The sequence below is a fragment of the Myodes glareolus genome, chromosome 9, assembly GCF_982192425.1.
Source record: "Myodes glareolus chromosome 9, mMyoGla1.1, whole genome shotgun sequence".
Classification (NCBI taxonomy): domain Eukaryota; kingdom Metazoa; phylum Chordata; class Mammalia; order Rodentia; family Cricetidae; genus Myodes; species Myodes glareolus.
In genome coordinates this window covers 44,366,614-44,384,764 of record NC_142034.1, presented here as the reverse complement: position 1 = coordinate 44,384,764, position 18,151 = coordinate 44,366,614, and the positions used below count along the sequence as shown (strand labels likewise).

The 18,151-nt window shown below is 51.3% G+C and overlaps 1 protein-coding gene across 2 annotated transcripts in view; it reads left to right on the top strand.

Annotated features, from left to right (window-relative positions):
- Nos2 (nitric oxide synthase 2) overlaps nucleotides 1–14,985 on the top strand; it is a 38,452-nt gene extending 23,467 nt beyond the window's left edge. For both annotated transcript variants that reach the window (XM_087910235.1, XM_087910236.1), the window contains 14 exons: nucleotides 126–270; nucleotides 355–459; nucleotides 945–994; nucleotides 1,301–1,475; nucleotides 2,161–2,293; nucleotides 3,332–3,410; nucleotides 4,082–4,263; nucleotides 5,246–5,409; nucleotides 6,911–7,118; nucleotides 9,216–9,303; nucleotides 9,719–9,840; nucleotides 11,170–11,318; nucleotides 12,075–12,269; nucleotides 14,482–14,985. In XM_087910235.1, the coding sequence (XP_087766361.1) occupies nucleotides 126–270; nucleotides 355–459; nucleotides 945–994; nucleotides 1,301–1,475; nucleotides 2,161–2,293; nucleotides 3,332–3,410; nucleotides 4,082–4,263; nucleotides 5,246–5,409; nucleotides 6,911–7,118; nucleotides 9,216–9,303; nucleotides 9,719–9,840; nucleotides 11,170–11,318; nucleotides 12,075–12,269; nucleotides 14,482–14,580 (1,894 nt within the window). In that variant the 3' untranslated portion in view covers nucleotides 14,581–14,985. The remainder of the gene's footprint in view (nucleotides 1–125; nucleotides 271–354; nucleotides 460–944; nucleotides 995–1,300; nucleotides 1,476–2,160; nucleotides 2,294–3,331; nucleotides 3,411–4,081; nucleotides 4,264–5,245; nucleotides 5,410–6,910; nucleotides 7,119–9,215; nucleotides 9,304–9,718; nucleotides 9,841–11,169; nucleotides 11,319–12,074; nucleotides 12,270–14,481) is intronic.
- The last annotated feature ends 3,166 nt before the right edge of the window (nucleotides 14,986–18,151 follow it).

Below are 18,151 nucleotides of genomic sequence, written 5' to 3'. Positions count from 1 at the left end.
GGGCCACCAGCCAATGAGAAGTGGAGGATGCTTCCCCCTACCATCCCCAGTGCTGTCCCTTTTCCATTCTCTTCTGGAAGCTGACAAAACACAGCATCTATCTGTCTGTCTGTCTGTCCTCACAGAATGGTGCTCTTTGCTTCCATGTTGATGCGCAAGGTCATGGCTTCCCGAGTTAGAGCCACAATCCTCTTTGCTACCGAGACAGGGAAGTCCGAAGGGCTAGCCCAGGACCTGGCAGCCTTGTTCAGCCATGCCTTCAACACCAAGGTACACACTTAGGAGGAAGGAGTCTGGGGTGAGTGCAGAGGGCCTCCTGGGAACGGAGGGCTGATGTCTCCTGTGTCCATGCAGGTTGTCTGCATGAACCAGTACAAGACCAGCGCCTTGGAAGAGGAGCAACTGTTGCTGGTGGTGACAAGCACGTTTGGGAACGGAGACTGCCCCAGCAACGGGCAGGTGCTTGGTCGGGGTCCTGGTCATCTGGGGGAAGAGGGGTTTGGGAGGCTCAAGAAAAGAGGTCCAGGGGACAGAGCATGACCTGAAGAGGGCATTGGAAGTAAGTGCTCAGGTCACTCTGGGTCCTTCTTGTGCCATTTTCCCAATAGCATACATTGCCTTCTTGTGAACTGACCAGGCTTTGTTTATGTCTTGGGTTGTTTGAGGAGATTAGCTTTATTACATTTGTTTGTTTGTTTGTTTCGTGTGCGTATGCCTGCATGTGCATGTGCAGCTACCACAGTTTGCATGTGGAGGAACTTGCAGGAGGCAGTGAGCTGGTACAGCTGGGGGGAGGGGCAACTGGACCTGTCCAGTGGCTTGCCCCAAGGATCTGGATTCCTTGCCTGTTCGGTATGGCCAGGGTTTAAATGAACCACAGTGGGAACGGCCAAGAGTGATTATGTGGCTCCTGCCCTGAGAACTCTGCTCCTTTGTCTTTGTAGACTCTGAAGAAAGCTCTGTTCATGCTGAGAGAACTCACCCACACCTTCAGGTGAGGCACCCTCCCACAGCCCTGTCTCCTGGGCCGTTTGGGATCGGACCGTGGAAGTGGGTGTACATAGGATGTCTTCTCAGAGATGGCCGAGGGCAGAAGCCCTGGTCTGAGTTTTGTCTTCTAAGTGGGTTGAGGATCAGGACACAGAAACCAGGTCCCTCTTGCAGGTCTGCAGTCCACCAGGGCATTAGTCACAGGACCGAAGAAGGCCAGACTGTGGGTGTGGGAGAGTAGGGCTGTCCCTGTAGACCGTGGCTACAGCAACCATCCATCCTCGGTCTCTGCCCGTGTCCTCCTTGGCAGGTATGCCGTGTTTGGCCTTGGCTCCAGCATGTACCCCCAGTTCTGTGCCTTTGCTCACGACATCGACCAAAAGCTGTCCCACTTGGGAGCGTCTCAGCTTGTCCCGACGGGAGAAGGGGATGAACTCAGTGGGCAAGAGGACGCCTTCCGCGACTGGGCTGTGCAAACCTTCCGGGTCAGTTCCCAGTCAGACAGGATGTAATGTGTTCATGCCAAACACACCTGAGCCTAGTGTTCCCGGGGTCATGACCTCTGCCAGGTGTAGGCCAGAGCTGTGGGCCTGATGTCTCAGGTCAAAGCAGCTCTCCCCAAACCCCAACCCACCGGGAGGGTGTCACTCAGGGGTGTTGATCCAGGTGGGAGAAGGCAGCTCATCAACTCCCCGTCCTGAACTTCTGGCTTAAGGACTTTCCTACTGGTAGCCTTGGTCACCTCGGAACAGTGCTTGAGTCTCCCAGCTCTAGAGAGGCAGGGACAGGGGCCACACTGCTGACCTCTTGTGACCTGGCTGTATCTCCTCCAATCTTCTTTCTGGATTCTGCGCTGTAGACGGAGGGAACTTATCTCTGCAGTGAAAGAACAGCAACTAGAAGCCCAGAAGACTTGGGTCTTCTCCATGAGGTTTTCTATCAGGATAGGGAAGCCCTGGGCCTCCCTCACTGTGTAGGATAAGAATACAACGGCAGCTTTAATATTTGCTATAATATCGATGGCCGCTGTGTACCAAACCTGGGCTTCTCTGAGCTCCTTCAGTCCCCAGCTGACACACTTAGGAGTTTGGGGATGCATCCATTCGGTGTTTGACCCATGGTGAAGGGTGGTGATGGTGCTAATGAATGCCACTCTGCCTAACTTTCCAGGCGGCCTGTGAGACGTTTGATGTTCGAAGCAAACATCACATTCAGATCCCGAAACGCTACACTTTCAACGCGACATGGGAGCCACAGCAGTATAGGCTCAGCCAGAGCCCGGAGCCTTTAGACCTCAACAAAGGTACCAGCCCCTCTGCGCACTACTGGTCTTTCCTGCCTGGGTTAAGGCTATCGGGGCAAGGCTTGAGAGAGGGTAGTGAGAGCAGGGAGCCAGCAGCAGCGGGTGGGTGGCAGGGGCAACTCTCCCAGGCACTGTGCCAGCCACGCAAACTGGCCTATGACACTTGTCCTGCCACTTGACCTGTGGCAAAATCCAGAGAAGTTACAGCTCAAGGACATGAAGTGGGGGGTAGCATGTGGGGGGTAGCATGTGGGGGGTAGCATGTGGGGGGCAAGGGGGCTGGAGTCAGTCTTCCAAAGGGAGCCACATGGCATGAAGAAGGCTTCTGGGGGTGACTCAGGGCAACAGTCGGTGGCTCAGCTCTGCCCATCCTGGGTGTCTGCACGTTAGAACATGCCTAGCTTTACCTCTGCCGTGGTCTGTGAATCCCAAATTCCTAAACTACATGGGTGTCCCAAGACTTTCTGTGTTTTAACGTCTAAACTGCATCTCCCAGTACTTCCCAACCTCAAAGCCACTGTCCATCCAGGAGCCTTTAGGTTGTTTAGTTTTGGTTACTGTTTTCCCCTTCTTTGTGTTTATGTGGAAGTAGGGAGCTGAGACAGGATCTCATGTGGCCTAGACTGTTCTCAAACTTGCTCCGTGACCAAGAATGGCCTCGAACTCCTGATTTCCTCCCTCTGCACCCAAGTGCTGGCATCACAGACTTGTGACAGCACATCCGGCCAGGCCCAGGGTCTTTCTTTACTTGTGATTCAAAACTAGCGGGGAAGGGAAACCTTACAGGTCCTACCTCAGGACAGCAAGAGCGAGGGTAGCCTGCAGGGATACTCCACTCAGCTTACAGGGCTTCCTCCACCACATCACAAGGCCTTCTCCCCCCACAGGGGCTACACACACACACACAGAGCACAGGGGCTCCCCACAGCAAAGGGGCTCCACCCCCCACAGCAAAGGGGCTCCCCCCACAGCACAGAGGCTACCCCCAACACACACACAGCACAGAAGCCCCATGCCATCCTATCTCTGTCACCCCAGCTCTCAGCAGTATACACGCCAAGAACGTGTTCACCATGAGACTGAAATCGCAGCAGAATCTGCAGAGTAAGAAGTCCAGGTAAGGATGGGCAGGGCTCTGGGATGAATAAAGAACCCGAGCTAGACAGTCTGTAGATTAGGAGGGGAGATGTGCCTGCTGAGGATGCCACCTTCGGGACCAGCTTCCCTGCTAGTCCTTGGCATCTCCACCTTTGCCCAGTCTGGGAACCAGGTCTCTGCCTCACTGACCCTCCTCTTTGGACTCTCAATGAAAGGGGTGACCAGGGGACACTCAGACCATTTGGGTCTTCAGATCTTTTGTGAGACTATTTGACAAGGATGGAAAGCTCTCAGCTGGGTAGATGGGGGTCATGGGTGACCTGTAGTTTGTATCTGTGTTGTCTTTCCTCTCCCTCACTCCTACCCTTTGGGGAGTCTAGCCTCCATTCTAACAAGAACAGGATTTGTTCTAGAGACAAGAAAAAGCTATTCCCAATGCTCACACACCCTGGGTGAGATGCTTCTTGTGGCAAAGTTGTGGCCGAACCCTATGGGCTGGGTTCCTTGCTAGGGAGAGCTGTGGCCAAACTCCTTTGGGAAACTGAAGCTTGGAGGGTCCCCAGCTGAGGGGAGGTCCTGCCACAAACCTTGGTTGGTGACTAAAGCTGGAGGAAGCCGGCAGGAAGGTGGCAGGAGAGTGCTTGTCCCGGGAAAGCTGCAGATACCCAGGGCTCCTGTTTTCTTCTGCAGCCGAACCACCTTGCTCGTCCAACTCTCCTTCGAGGGCAGCCAAGGTCTCAGCTATCTGCCTGGGGAGCACCTTGGGATTTTCCCAGGCAACCAGAAGGCCTTGGTCCAGGGGATCTTGAAACGAGTTGTGGATTGCCCTTCGCCCCACCAAACCGTGTGCCTGGAGGTGCAGGATGAGAGCGGTGAGCTCCAGGCCCCCAGAAAGACCTTCTCTCCTCACTCCCATCCCCAAGGACTGGGGACTATGTCTGTTCTGGTGTACTCCAGTCCCAGCTCACAGGAGAAACTCTGGTCTCCACTGGTAGCGATGCCCCCTGGAGTGTGTCCCCTTACCTCAGAGGAGGTATCAGAGAAGCAAAATCTGGTAGTGTCACCATCACCCGGGAGAAAGTGAGTCAGCCTGAAACTTAGAGACAAGGGACTTGAGACATTCTTGGGGCTGTAGGGATGCAGATGTGGTCCAGACGAGATGCCTCGATATACATCCTTTTCCCTAGAAAGAAGTGGGGGAGGGGAGAGTAATGTGCCGGCATGCAGTGAAGCACCTGGACCAAGCACCATGCCAATCACTTCCCAAGTGTGGTTCTCATTGCTGATGTCAACCCAGCCTTTGTCATATCTGTCGCTCAAGAAAGCAGCCAGAGACCACAGGGTTCAGACACTCAGCTGGGAAGTGGGGAGCCATTTTGAACCTGGGTCCGCTGACCCCAGATTGTGCTGTGATTGCTCTGCAAGCTGTCTCTTGGAACCCCTGAAGCCTGGCTACCTCAGTTGATACCGATCTGTCCACTGGAGCCTCTTGATTTAATACCTCGGGGGACTGGAGCCATGAACCTTTCTCTAAATGAGCAGCTAGCCTCTGGGACATACATCAGTCTCCAGTGAACTTAGTCACTATGAATTTGTAGTTCACGTGAGGGTGCCAGAGGCACAAGTAGGGGGCACAAAAGGGCATGGTTACTTTGTCAGGACAATATCAATATGGGTGCCCAGGTGGGAGCAATCAGTCATCCCTGGCAGCCCTGTCTCAGCACCAGTACCTGATCTTTGCTTTCTGAGGCCACGATGTCAGAGCCTTCCCTTCCTTGAAGCTGGGGGATAGGAGTCTTCTGAGAGACCCAGACTGGGCCTTCCCCACCCTGATACCTCCCTTCCTCCTTTCAGGCAGCTACTGGGTCAAGGACAAGAGGCTGCCCCCCTGCTCGCTCAGCCAAGCCCTCACCTACTTCCTGGACATCACTACCCCTCCCACCCAGCTGCAGCTCCACAAACTGTCCCGCCTGGCCACAGACGAGGCTGAAAAGCAGAGGCTGGAAGCCCTGTGTCAGGTGAGGGTCTGGCTGGCAGGTGAGGCCGGGGCATTTCATAGAGCAGAGGGACCTCTGAGACCATCCTCGCGAGGCCCTAGGTGTGACTCATTCGTGTCTGGTGGGGGCTGGGTATCTTTTGCTGCCCATCTCTAGTACACGGTAGTACCAAGCGAACAAGTTCCTCTGAGAGCCAGTATGATGTGCCCTATATTCGTGGCCCATTTCTCTGTCAAAATACATGATAGAAGCAAGTTAAGGAGAGGAGGGTCCCATCCGTCAGGGTGGAGAGTCACGACAGCAGAAGTGTGAGTGGCTGGTCACCTCACTTCCGGAGTGAGGAAGCAGAGAAAGGTAGATGCAGAAGCCTCGCTCATGGTCTCCTTTTCCTCTCGTCTGGAGCCTCAACCCAGGGGAATTCCTGGTGGGTCTTCTCCAGTCAAACCTCTAGAAACACCCTCACAGAGGTGCATTTCCATGGTGATCCTAAATCCAGTTCACAGTGAAAAGTAGTCAACACATAGCCAAAGGGCACTTCCTTGAATGTGCCCTATAGAGGGGCAGCCTCCACGAGTGGCCTTTGTCTTCCCAAATGTGGAACAAACGTGTGGGATCAATGGATGTGATGGCAGGCAGGCAGCCGAGTTAATGGGTTAGTGGTGTAACACACTTGTCTCTGTAAGAGGCACTGGGCACAGTAGCATCACCTCAACACCCCTGCGTGAAAGCTCTATCAACTTCATTCCACAAGGACTAATGCTAAGTAAGCTAGGAGGGACATCTAGCCATGATTTGAACCCAGATCCAACTGGTTCCAAATCATAGTGTAATAAGGAAGTGAGTTGAACTGGACATGGTGTTGCATGCCTGTGATTCCCGTACTCAAGAGGCTGAGGCAGGAGGATGGTGAGTTAGAGAACCAGCCTGGACCAGCAAAAGAGTTCAAAGCCAATCTGGGTTATATAGCAAGATCTTGTCTCCATTCCCCCTCTCCCCCCGCAAAATAGGGCATTGAGCTCTGCCCATAAGGTACTACTACCGGGGAGGATTCTGTGTTTTGATTTGTGTTGTTTGGTCTTAGTTCTGCTTTTGTCCTTCTTTTGTGAGCACTAGGAGTTGGCCTCAGGCTTTCATAAATGCCAGGCAAGTGCTCTACCACTGGGACAAGCTCCCATCTCTCTTCTTATTTTTTATTCTGAGCCAGGGTCTTACTAAGTTATCCAAGCTAACACTCAGCTTAGTCCGTAGCCCCTGCTGGCCTTGAACCTGGAATCCTTCTGCCTCAGTCTTGTGACTAGCTGGGGTTACAATGCTGCCTCATCACACCTTAATTCTGCCCATAATATATTTCTAGGCACAATTGAGAAATGCTACTGGCTGCCCCAGGTCCTTCCTTCCCCTCCCAGATAGTGGCCTCAGCACCCTGGACAGCGCCCGTCCTTGCCCGTGTTGAGTGAATGGGAGCGCTCCTTCCCTACACATGGCAACTCCCCTAATCCCTCACATTGCCCTTGGCTTTCAGCCCTCAGAGTACAATGATTGGAAGTTCAGCAACAGCCCCACGTTCCTGGAGGTTCTGGAAGAGTTCCCGTCATTGCGTGTGCCTGCTACCTTCCTGCTGTCGCAGCTCCCCATTCTGAAGCCTCGCTACTATTCCATCAGCTCCTCCCAGGACCACACTCCCTCAGAGGTCCACCTCACTGTGGCCGTGGTCACCTATCAGACCCGAGGTGAGGCAGGCAGACTCTGATGCCATCTGCACTTGGTACTTTGAGGGCAGCTGTAGTAGACTGCTTTCTGTTGCTATGACAGACAGACAGACACCATGGCCACCTCCACTACAATTTAGGAGAAGAAAGGGTTTGTTTAGCTTTCAGGTTACAGTCCATCATCAAGGGAAACTGAGGCAGGAGCTTGAAGCATGAAGGAAATATTGCTTTCTGGCTTGTTTCCTCTGGCATGCTCAACTACTTCCTTATACAACTCAGGATCACCTGCCCAGGGACAGCATGGTCCACCGTAGGCTAGACACTCCTCCGTCAATTGACAGTCTGCTCCACAGACATGCCCATGAGCCAGCCTGGCAATTTATCAACTGAGAGTCCCTCTTCCTGGGTGTGTCAAGTTGATGGCCAAGATTAACTGACCGCCTTGGCAGCAGCTCAACACCTCGGAGCTTTGATCCCTATCAGCTACATGGTGCCGTCGGTCACCTGCCAGAGTTATCATTAGCATGAGAAGATGTGCGGGACACATTGTCGGGAGGCAGGCATGAAGCTCGCCCCTTTGTCTGCCATCCATGTGCCTTTTACAAGGGAGGAAAAGAGGCATGGAGTGGTTAACCCACTTGTTCTGAGTCACCCTGTTAATAACTGGAGACTCGGAGACAGGGAGCTTAGCCCTGAAGCTAAGTACTGGACCACCGTTACAGTCTCTGACTGTGGAACAGGCTCAAATGTGCAGAGCCCTGAACACTTGGGGAACCCAGTTATTCCTAGGACCTTAATGATGCAGCCCAAGGCAGGAAACTTTGGTACAGATTGTTCACGCCTCCATTGCTCTCATTCTGTGATGGCCATGTCCCACCTCCATGTTGGGACCCACACTGGGTGTGTGTGGGAACTCTGCTAACAGGCCCTGCCCTCATAGAGTAGACATAAAGTCTGTAAAGGGTTCAGTCATGGAGATCTTAGAGATATGGCTGTGTGTGACTGTAAACAATGGGTGTCCTGAGAGAGTGAGTGGGCGTGTGGTGTGGAGCTACCATAGACTAGGGGGTTCAGTGATCTGTCCACTCAGCCTTGGATCCTGCACTGGGTGGACTTGGCTCCCTGTTCTAACATCTGTAACTGAGCTCTGTCTGAGCTGGAAGGGCTGGGCAGGGTCCATATCTCAGAGCCCTCCCTTCTTGGCAAAGAACACAGTTTCCAAATATTGGGCAGAGCCTGTATTTAGACTGACCACACCTCATCACTGGGTGAGAGAGGAGATGCATGTGAGCTTTGTGAAGGCCGATGTACATAGAATAGAAGCAAAGGACCATTCAAGTTGCTGGAGGCCTCCTCTATGTGTCTGGTCATGAGGAAGAAGTGAATCCAACCCAGAGGAAACTGGGTATCTACAGGCCCAGGAGAGGCTGCTGGGGAAGACAGATGCCAGGAGAGACAGGGCGAGTGGAAGACCATTCCTTATCCAGGGCTCCTATTGGTGAAGTCCTTAATGAGGACACTCAAGTGGCCAGCCCTGGGGGATCACTTCCCACTGCTGTGGGCAGAGCCTTGGCAGGGGGTGCAGCGAGAGTCCCTAGACAAACACTTGGGAGATGCTCTAGATCAGTGGTTGTTAACCTTCCCAACGCTGTGACCCTTTAATACAGTTCCTCACATGTGGTGACCCCCCCAACCATAAAATTATTTTCATTGTTACTTTATAACTGTAATTTTGCTACCCTTAAGAATCTTAATGTTAATATCGAATATGCAACCCCTATGAAAGGGCCATTTGACCCTTGAAGGGGTTGCAACCCACAAGTTGAGAGCCAATGCTCTAGATTAAGAGTGAGGGAGCCGAGCGTGGACCGGAGTCCACCATGACTCCAGTCACCTGTTCCTCTTACTTCTCTGTGACTCTGTCTGCAGTGGCAAGGGGAGAATTTGCTCATCGGGTCCCTTACAGCCTTCCCTGATCTGTGTGGAGGGTTGTGAGAGAAGGTAACTCCTCATTCAGGAACGAGGCACCCAAGGGGGCTTGGCAGTGTAGGAAAAGCACCTATCTGGGTTGCATGAAGGCCACAGCAGTTGTTGGTAAAATTTGTGCTGTCATTGCAGATGGACAAGGTCCCCTGCACCATGGTGTCTGCAGCACTTGGATCAAAAACCTGAAGCCCCAGGACCCAGTGCCCTGCTTTGTGCGAAGGTAAGCACCACTCAGGACCCTTCAGAACCCCTGGGCCTGGGGATTCTGCAGTACAATGGAAGGATTGAGGACTGAGGGCTCCCCTTGGCCTATGAAGGTTTGAGTGGGGTGTGATTCTGGGTCTCTTCATTTTCCATCTGACTACAAGGTGTCGTGGAGTCCATGGCAAGAGCAATGGTGGTGATGGGTGGTGGGGTCCGGAGTACAGTGAGACTGGACCTTTCTCCAGAGGTCTCAGGTGTGGGGAGATGCTGTGCCTTGGCAGGGAGGATAAAACTTTGCATAGGGCTTAGAGATCAGCGCATTCCCCCATCCCTGACAGTACTGCCATACCATGTGCTCAGCTTCCCGGCCCTATCCTGCGTGTGCTTCTGTCTTGGGGTGTCTGAGGTCTCCTTCCTCTGTCTCCTTGCAGTGTCAGTGGCTTCCAGCTTCCCGAGGACCCCTCCCTGCCTTGCATCCTCATTGGGCCTGGCACAGGCATCGCCCCCTTCCGCAGTTTCTGGCAACAGCGGTTCCATGACTCCCAGCACAGAGGTACAGGAAGGGAGCACGCTAGTTACCATGATCATTACACATACACATGTACATCAAATTATTACACTGTACCACATAGGTAGGTATACAGATTTGGAGGGTTTGTGGCCTGCCCACTTCATTCATGTCTCCTCATGTTTCCTTGTTCTTTTTGCTTGTTTGTTTTTGTTTTGGGGAGGGTTGTTTTTGGTTTTTTCTTTTTGAGACAAGGTTTCTTTGTGTAACTTTTGTGCCTGTCCTGGAACTCGCCCTGTAGGCCAGGCTGACCTCGAACTCACAGCGATCCAGCTGCCTCTGCTTCCTGAGTGCTGGGATTAAAGGCGTGCGCCACCATCATCAGTTTCCCTGTCCTTTTTTAATGTTTTTGAAGGGGCGCATGTGTCTGGATGCACATGCGGAGGTCAGAGGTTAACTTGCTTCTCTTCTTCCACCACATCAGTCCCAGGGACCGGACTCCATGTGTTGGACTTAACGACAAGCTCCCTTCCCTGCTCAACCATCGCACCAGCCCATTTTGCTGGATTTGTTTGTTTGTTTGTTTTTGTTTGTTTAATGATGGCCTTGTCTTTGGTACCATCTATGGGATGGGATAACCCATTGAATGAGCCTGTGAAGATGTCCTCAAAGCTGCGAGATGAAATTCATACATTTCAGAGAGACATTTTCCTTTTTGTTTGAGAAACAGCCCAAAAGAAAGGAGATCTCTATGCTTAGAATTATCCCAGGAGGCTTCTGTAGAACCTTTAGCAATGCCTGACATTTAAGACCGTGAACATGAAGTCCAGCATAGTCAAGAGCATTCAGGAGGTAGTCTGGGATGTCCTGGACACCCGCGGCCTCACCACCTGCATTTGATGTAACAGCTGTGTCAGGAGAGATGATTTTTACAAAAGAAGGCCACAGAATTTCTGGTATTTCACTAAAAGAATGCCCTTAGCATGTTAAACACACACACACACACACACACACACACACATACTCCGACATATATACATCTGGGACAGAGTCTTGCTAGTGTATCCCTGCCTGGACCAAAAACTCCCTACATGGACAAGGCTGGCCTTGAATTTTCAGCAATCCTCCTGCCCCTACTAGCTATAATGATATTTTAAAAGGAAAAAGTAAAATTAAAATGTAATATGGCAAATTAAAAAAAGATCTATGTTGACATAATCATAAATGACATTGAACCATGTTCTTTAAGACTGCTTCCATTAACTATAAACCAGGGATAACACCAGATAAGAAACGCAACCTGTTGGGCACCTGGTGGTCATGGGTCTCCCTCTGGTGGCTATTGTGGTAACTGCAACCTTCTGGGTTTTAAAGGGCTCAAAGGAGGTCGCATGACCTTGGTGTTTGGATGCCGGCACCCGGAGGAGGATCACATCTATCAGGAAGAGATGCAGGAGATGGCCCGCAAGGGAGTGTTGTACCAGGTGCATACAGCCTACTCCCGGCTGCCAGGCAAGCCCAAGGTAAGTGTGCCCACCCAGCAAGCCCGTGCCTGGGCTACACAGTCCTCCCTCTCGGAGCCTCCTCTGCCCCAAAGTGGAGAGACAGTTGCACAGCCTCAAGTGATATGAAAAGCATTATGATGAGAAGACCAAGTCCGGAATGGTTTGAGAATCCCACTGTATCCGCAATCCACAATGCGGCCAGCTGTAGGTGCCCAGCAACCCTGGGTGCAGGGCTATGTGGGCAGATGTCCTGCAGGTTGGCTTTATTCTCAGCTCCACATTATCGTCTCGTTGAGTTGATTCCACCAGGGCCCTCAAATGGGCACTGTGCTCCAGGGGGCATGAGCAGTCAGTGTAGACTCTCAGCTCAGAACCTTGTTTCCTAAGGATCCTCTTCAGTCCAACTGCTGGACCATCTTAGGAAAAAGCACCATTCTGAGAGACTTAGGACCCTTCTTATAAATGGAAACCTGGGCGCCTACACCCCAGTCCTAAATCAGAGCTGGGGCTGCTACATGCTGGGAAATGCCTTCTTCCTGGGGTATAGGCAGGCAGATCTCAGAGTTCTGGGCAGGGAGGTCCACTAGCTTGATGGAGCATTTCTGAAGTACGGTGAACTCGGGGACGATCCGTGGGTTCCGTTGGCCAGGATGCTTGTGTATCCTGAGCTGATGTCCTGACTGAAGCCCTCAGTGCCCCCCCCACTCCTCATGGCCAGTGTGCCTGACCACAGGGACCACCCAGGGCTGGTGTCACCATAGTCTCTACTTTTAGGTCTATGTTCAAGACATCCTGCGGACGGAGCTGGCCAATGAGGTACTCAACGTGCTTCATGGGGAGCAGGGCCACCTCTACATTTGTGGAGATGTGCGCATGGCTGGGGATGTGGCTACCGTCTTGAAGAAGCTTGTGGCCACCAAGCTGAACTTGAGCGAGGAGCAGGTTGAGGACTATTTCTTCCAGCTCAAGGTATGAAAGTTGCCCTGGGACCCTAGAAAAGGGTGTAGGTGAAAGTCACGTGCCATTGGAATCGTCCCAGAGCCCCAGAACTGGGAGGGCCCTGAGACCCTCTGCGCTACTGCAGAAAGACGGGGCGGGTTGACTAGCAGGGCTCCTGAGGGCGGGACTTCCTGTTTCACACTGGCTGCCCGCAAGCTGAGAAATCCGGTCGAAGTTTTCACACCCCTGCAGAAAGGACCCATAGAGCAGAGCAGGGCTGTGGACACCAGGACTGGGAGACACTTATTTACAGCGAGCTGCTGGCTGGATGTCCTCATGCCTCTCGGGAAGGACTCTTGGTAGCAGGGCTTGCCTTGTTCCAGGAGCTCAAGGACGGTTCTGTGACATTTCCTTCTGCCCTTCTAAGGGCGTTATGAAGGAAAAATGACTGTTACTCCATTTTGTAGAGGGAAGGAGTCCTGGTGCTGACTATGAGAGCCTAGACACATGGCCTCTCTCTGTCTCTCTGGTTCCCAAACCTGTCCTTAAGGCTTAGACTTATGCTCCACATTTATATTAAGTGCTTACTATGTGTTAGAGATTAAAAACAATTAATAAACCTCCCCCCTCCAAAAAAAAATGGCCTAGGACATGATAGTACACACCTTTAATCCCAGCACTAGGGAAACAGGCAGGAGGATCAAGAGTTCAAGATCACCCCTCAGTTACATAGTCAGTTCAAGGTCAGCCTCTCGGCAGCCACGTGAGATCCTGTCTCAAAAACAGGGCTGGAGAGATGACTCAGCGGTTAAGAGCACTGACTGCTCTTCCTGAGGACCCAGGTTCAATTCCCAGCACCCACATGGCAGCTCACAACTGTCTGAAAATCCAGTTCCAGGGGATCTGACACCTTCACATCAATGCACATAAAATAAAGTTAAATAAACCATAAAAAAATTTTAAAAAAATCAAAAAGCCAAGCTAAATGGAGCTTATGTTCTGGCAGGGTTGATGGAATAGAACACATAGAATGTGCGCTGCTTCAGGTGAGAATTAGGCAGAACAGAGGCTCAGAGCAGGCGTGCATTATTTTAGTGAAAATGCTGTGGAAGGGGGTAACTGGGAGGTGACATTTGAGCAAAGTCCCTGAAGAGGGTAAGAAAGCAGTCTTGTGCATCCTCAAGACAGAGGTCTAGACTATTCTGTTGGGAAAGCAGCATGTACAAAGGCCCTGGGGTGCAGATTGTTCTGACACGTGATGACCAGCAAGGACATTGTGCTGCTTTCCAAAGTGTGTTCAATGTGTGTCAGATGTGGTCATGGACTTTTGTCATAAAAAGGGTTACAAGGAGCAGGTAGGGCAGAGGCACGGCACACCTGTAAACCCTAAGGCTTTGGGGAAGCTAAAGCAGGAGAGTGATGGGTTCAGCATGGGGTATCTGGGCTGCAGAGATGTCTCGGCGGTTAAAAGCATATACTATTCTGTATACGACCTGCCTGTAACTTCAGCTCCAGGGAATCTGATACCCTCTTCTGGCCTCTGAGGGCACTCATGTACACATACAGCCATATAGCCACAACCACAGCCACACAACACACACAAGCATGGGCATGTGTGAAAACAAAGTCATAGCCAGACATAGTGGCACATGCACACCTTTAATTCCAGCACTCAGGAGGCAGAGGCAGGAAATCAATAATTTTTTTTTTAAATTAAAAAGAGAAAATAAGAACTGGGGATGTAGCTCAATCCTTGCCTAGCACATGAGAGGCCCCAGACTTGATCTCTAGCACCAAGGAGAAAAGCTCCCAAGGTCAGATCATTTGGAACCCATGTCGGGGTTCATAAAGAGCAACAGGTGGCTTTGCCCCCAGCCTGCTGCTGTGTGCTCTGACTTCAAGACCTGGGGAAAGGGAAGCACGCGCAGCCTGCCACAGGCATGCTAATCTCAAAACTCACATCCACTGGCGTTGTGTGGGATGGACACTAAGCAGGTAGTGGGACCCCCCTCCATCCATGAAGCTTGGGAAGAGGCTGAGGTGGGCCACGCACAGCGCTGAGGAGAAACCGAACCTGGGCACGACGGCTGCAAGCCAGGCAAGCAGGAAGGCACAGGGTTCCTGAGTGCCTGTGTTGCCAGGAAGCTGTTGCAGCCCCAGGGTTTTACACAGCCTAGACGTGGGAACTGAGGGTCAGCTGCTTCAGCAGAGCTGAGGCCTTGGCCTCTGTTTGATTTCACAGAGCCAGAAACGCTATCACGAAGATATCTTCGGCGCGGTCTTCTCCTATGGGGCGAAAAAGGGCAGCGCCTTGGAGCCGCGCAGAAGCACAAAGTTCTGACAGCCCAGGAGTTACAGCTTCTGACATGAAGTTCAGTGATGGACTCAACTCCCCAGCTGGTCAGGGGCCTTTTCCACCAAGTCCTTCACATTGTAACTCTTGTCAACACACCCTACCAAGTAACATTGTGGACTGCTTAAATCTCTCTTTCCTTCTCCCTCCCTCTTCTTCCTACCTCTCCTTCCCCTCTCATGCTTCCCTGAACCCTTGGAGGGGCAAAAAAAGAAAAAGGAGAAAAAAAAATATCTCCTGATTGAAGCACTTTGAGTGACCACCAGGAGGAGCCATGCATCATGGACAGTTATTTATACTTTGTATTTAAGAAAACACCCAAGGACTTCATGGGCCTTCCCTGTATAATTTCTCGATGAAAATATTGATACAAAATGCAATTTATTTTAATCACCCTGTGTGTTTGACTGAATTTTGTAGTGTATATTATCAAGTAATATATGGGTTAGGGCTGGCGGGACCCAGAGCCTGCACAACGATGCCCCGATGAGGGAGCATGCTAACCGGGTCCCCCAGGGGACCGCAGACGAAGCTTGTGTTTGTCTGAAACTCTTTGGTCCTGGCAAGCAGCCCCAGACCTGCTTCACACACAATGCACCTTCTGCAGGGTGTGGTGAGCCCTGGGGTTGTTCATGGTGGCAGAGGCTTCCTGAAGACCTTGACCCTCACCCTATCTTAGAAGATGAAGTGCTTAGGGAGTGTGGATGTAGTTCAGCTGGCAGAGTGCTTACGTAGCACACACAAAGCTGTGGGTTTGATCCCCAGCACTGTATAACCTTGGGCGTTAGGGCGCACACTTGTAATCCCAGCACTTAGGACGTGGAGGCGGGAAGATTTGAAGTTTAAGATCATCCTCAGCTGCATGGCGAAATGGAGACTATCAAATGGAGACTATCAAAAGAGAAAGAGAGGAAGTGTTGGGTGTGCTCCATGACCTGTTGAATGAGCTCAGCCAGCCACGATCTGGCTCCTGGACAAGTTCTCTGCATGTGAAGGGCACCATCATCCTCACCTGCCTGGGAGGCCATGAGCTCCTGTCTGCACCAGCCAGGTGCCCTGACCAGAGCTCCTTACCGGACAGTCGCATTGCTGTTCCTTGCCCTGCACCAGGATGGCGCTGACCTGAGAGGTCGGATTAGTTTTCCTCATCTGCTTCCACAGCTGCATCAGATGGAGCAGAAGAGGCGGGAGAAAGGAACCTGCCAGTCTCTGGTTGCCCGTGGAAGTCCCCCACCCCCACCTCCACCCCCACCTGCAGTAATGCACCTGAACAGTGTGGCCCAGAGTCCAGTCAGTTTTCCCACATGCTCAGGTGTTCTCAGTCACCTGGGGGATCTTGTTGAAACGCGGCCTGGGGGATGGGGAGATGGCTCTGTTAGTGAAGTCCTTGTCATTTGTTTGGACCCCAGCATCCACATAAACTTAGCTAGGTGTAGCCCTGTCATCCCAATCCTGAGAAGGTGGAGACAGACAGACCCCTGGAGCTCACATGGTCACAGGCCTAGTTAATCAGTGAGCTTTGGCTTCAGTGAGACACCTGGTCTCCAAAGCTAAGGTGGACAGAGATTAAGGAAGATACTGTCTGGGGACCAGCCTCCAGCCACACAGGGCTTTGATAGGAATTCACAGAGTTGGGGAGACTAAACTTTTCTCTCTGTGGGGAGTTAGGGAAAGAGGCGCTCACAAACTCCCTGATGGTTTCCTTCTTTATTCTTTCTCTTCTTTATTCTCTCTTTAGCTCATGTTTCACAGCTTTTGTACCCAACAGACTCTTCCAGGCAGTACAAGAGTCAGAACAGCTGCATTCCGTTTCTCAAGTGAATGATTTTAGGGAAAATCTTCTCCCCCATATGATAAACATTTTATGTATTACAAGTGAAAAACAAATCACCCCCAAGAACCCACATACATTCAAACCCAAGCAACTTGTTATAGATTAACCATGTGGCAAGCAAGATGTTCTTGTCGGGTCTTTTACTGGCAGGCTGCAGTTTGCAGTTACAAAGAAAGAATCAATTACTTTATTACTTATCTTGAAAGATGATCTTATAAGGAATCTTAAAGGAAATCACAAACCTAAACTTTTACATATGAAAAAGAATCAGTCAGCTCTACTTTAAATCTTTAGGGCACATGTCTATTCATTAATAGTTTTTTACATCAGGAGATTGAGGACAGAAATGGGTATAAGGATTAATCATCACCTTTGGCCATCAACCAAACCTAGCAACATCAGCCAGTAATAACTGGGCTGCCTTGTTCTCGTTCCCTGACCTCAAAGAGTTCCTCACTCAACGATGTGCCTTCCTAAAACTTTAGATTGTCTTGGGTTTTTCACCTCAAAGTTATTTAACAAAAGCATCTTAGTCTAACTTTGTTATTTTCAAAGCTTTGTTTCAGCTGTGAGGCACTCCAAGACCTGTGAACACATCTCCCAACATTAAGGTTAAAAGAATTTAAACTAGCTGGGCTACTGGGACTCCACTGCTAGTCATTAACTTGAGCTACAATCCATACCGCTGCCTAGGTGAGACTCACAGACTCCAGCTGTGAAACATATCCTTATGTTTATTCTTATTCATCAAAACTCTGTATAAGCTGTCATTATCAAATTAGCTTAGGGAGGGGTCATCTTCTTGACAATCCACAGGTAAAAATGCCCGGTAGAACAGGATGTTTCCAAAAGATAAACACATTATATTACAGACAATGGAGACCTCCCCACTCAAGTAAAGGCACAGCATTAGCAAAATGCATTCTGGGGTCTGTAGTCCCAGGACCTTGCTTAAACGAGATCGGCCCATCAGAGGATTCCTTTCTGCTGGACGGACACCTGAACCTTCAACTGCACCTCGGGGCTCCTCTGGTTTGGTCCACAGCAGGGAGACACTCAGGCTGGGCGTGGTGGCGCACACCTTTAATCGCAGCCCTCAGGAGGCAGAGGGAGGTGGATCTCTGTGAGCTTAAACCCAGCCTGGTCTACAGAGTGAGTTCCAGGACAGCCAGGGATACACAGAGGAACCCTGTTGGCAGGGGACGGCGAGGGGCGGGGTGGGGAGGGAAGACACGACAACACGTGGATAAAAACAAGAAACTCAGACTTGCCCTCTGGCCTCCACACACATACACACAGAGCTCTGTAGGGGAAGGACAAACGGGATCTTTTCTTTCATTTGTGTTCGTGTGTGACAAGGTCATTCTGTGCAGCTCAAGCTGGTCTTGCCTCAGCCTCCCAGAGGGCTGCTGCTTTTTTTTTTTTTTATTTTTTTCTTTTGGTCTTTCAAGACATGGTTTCTCTGTGGCTTTGGAGCCTGTTCTGGAACTCACTCTGTAGACCAGGCTGGCCTTGAACTCACAGAGATCCACCTACCTCTGCCTCCCAAGTGCTGGGATTAAAGGCCTGCGCCACCACCGCCCAGCTGAGCTGATGCGGTTCTGACCAGCTCCCAGGTGTTGGTGATGTTGCTGACTTGAGGTCTCAAAAGTGATGGAGGCCTTGATGAGTTAGCAGGGTGCAGGAGATTCCTCATGTGGTGGGTCCCCACCCCAAACCCCTCTG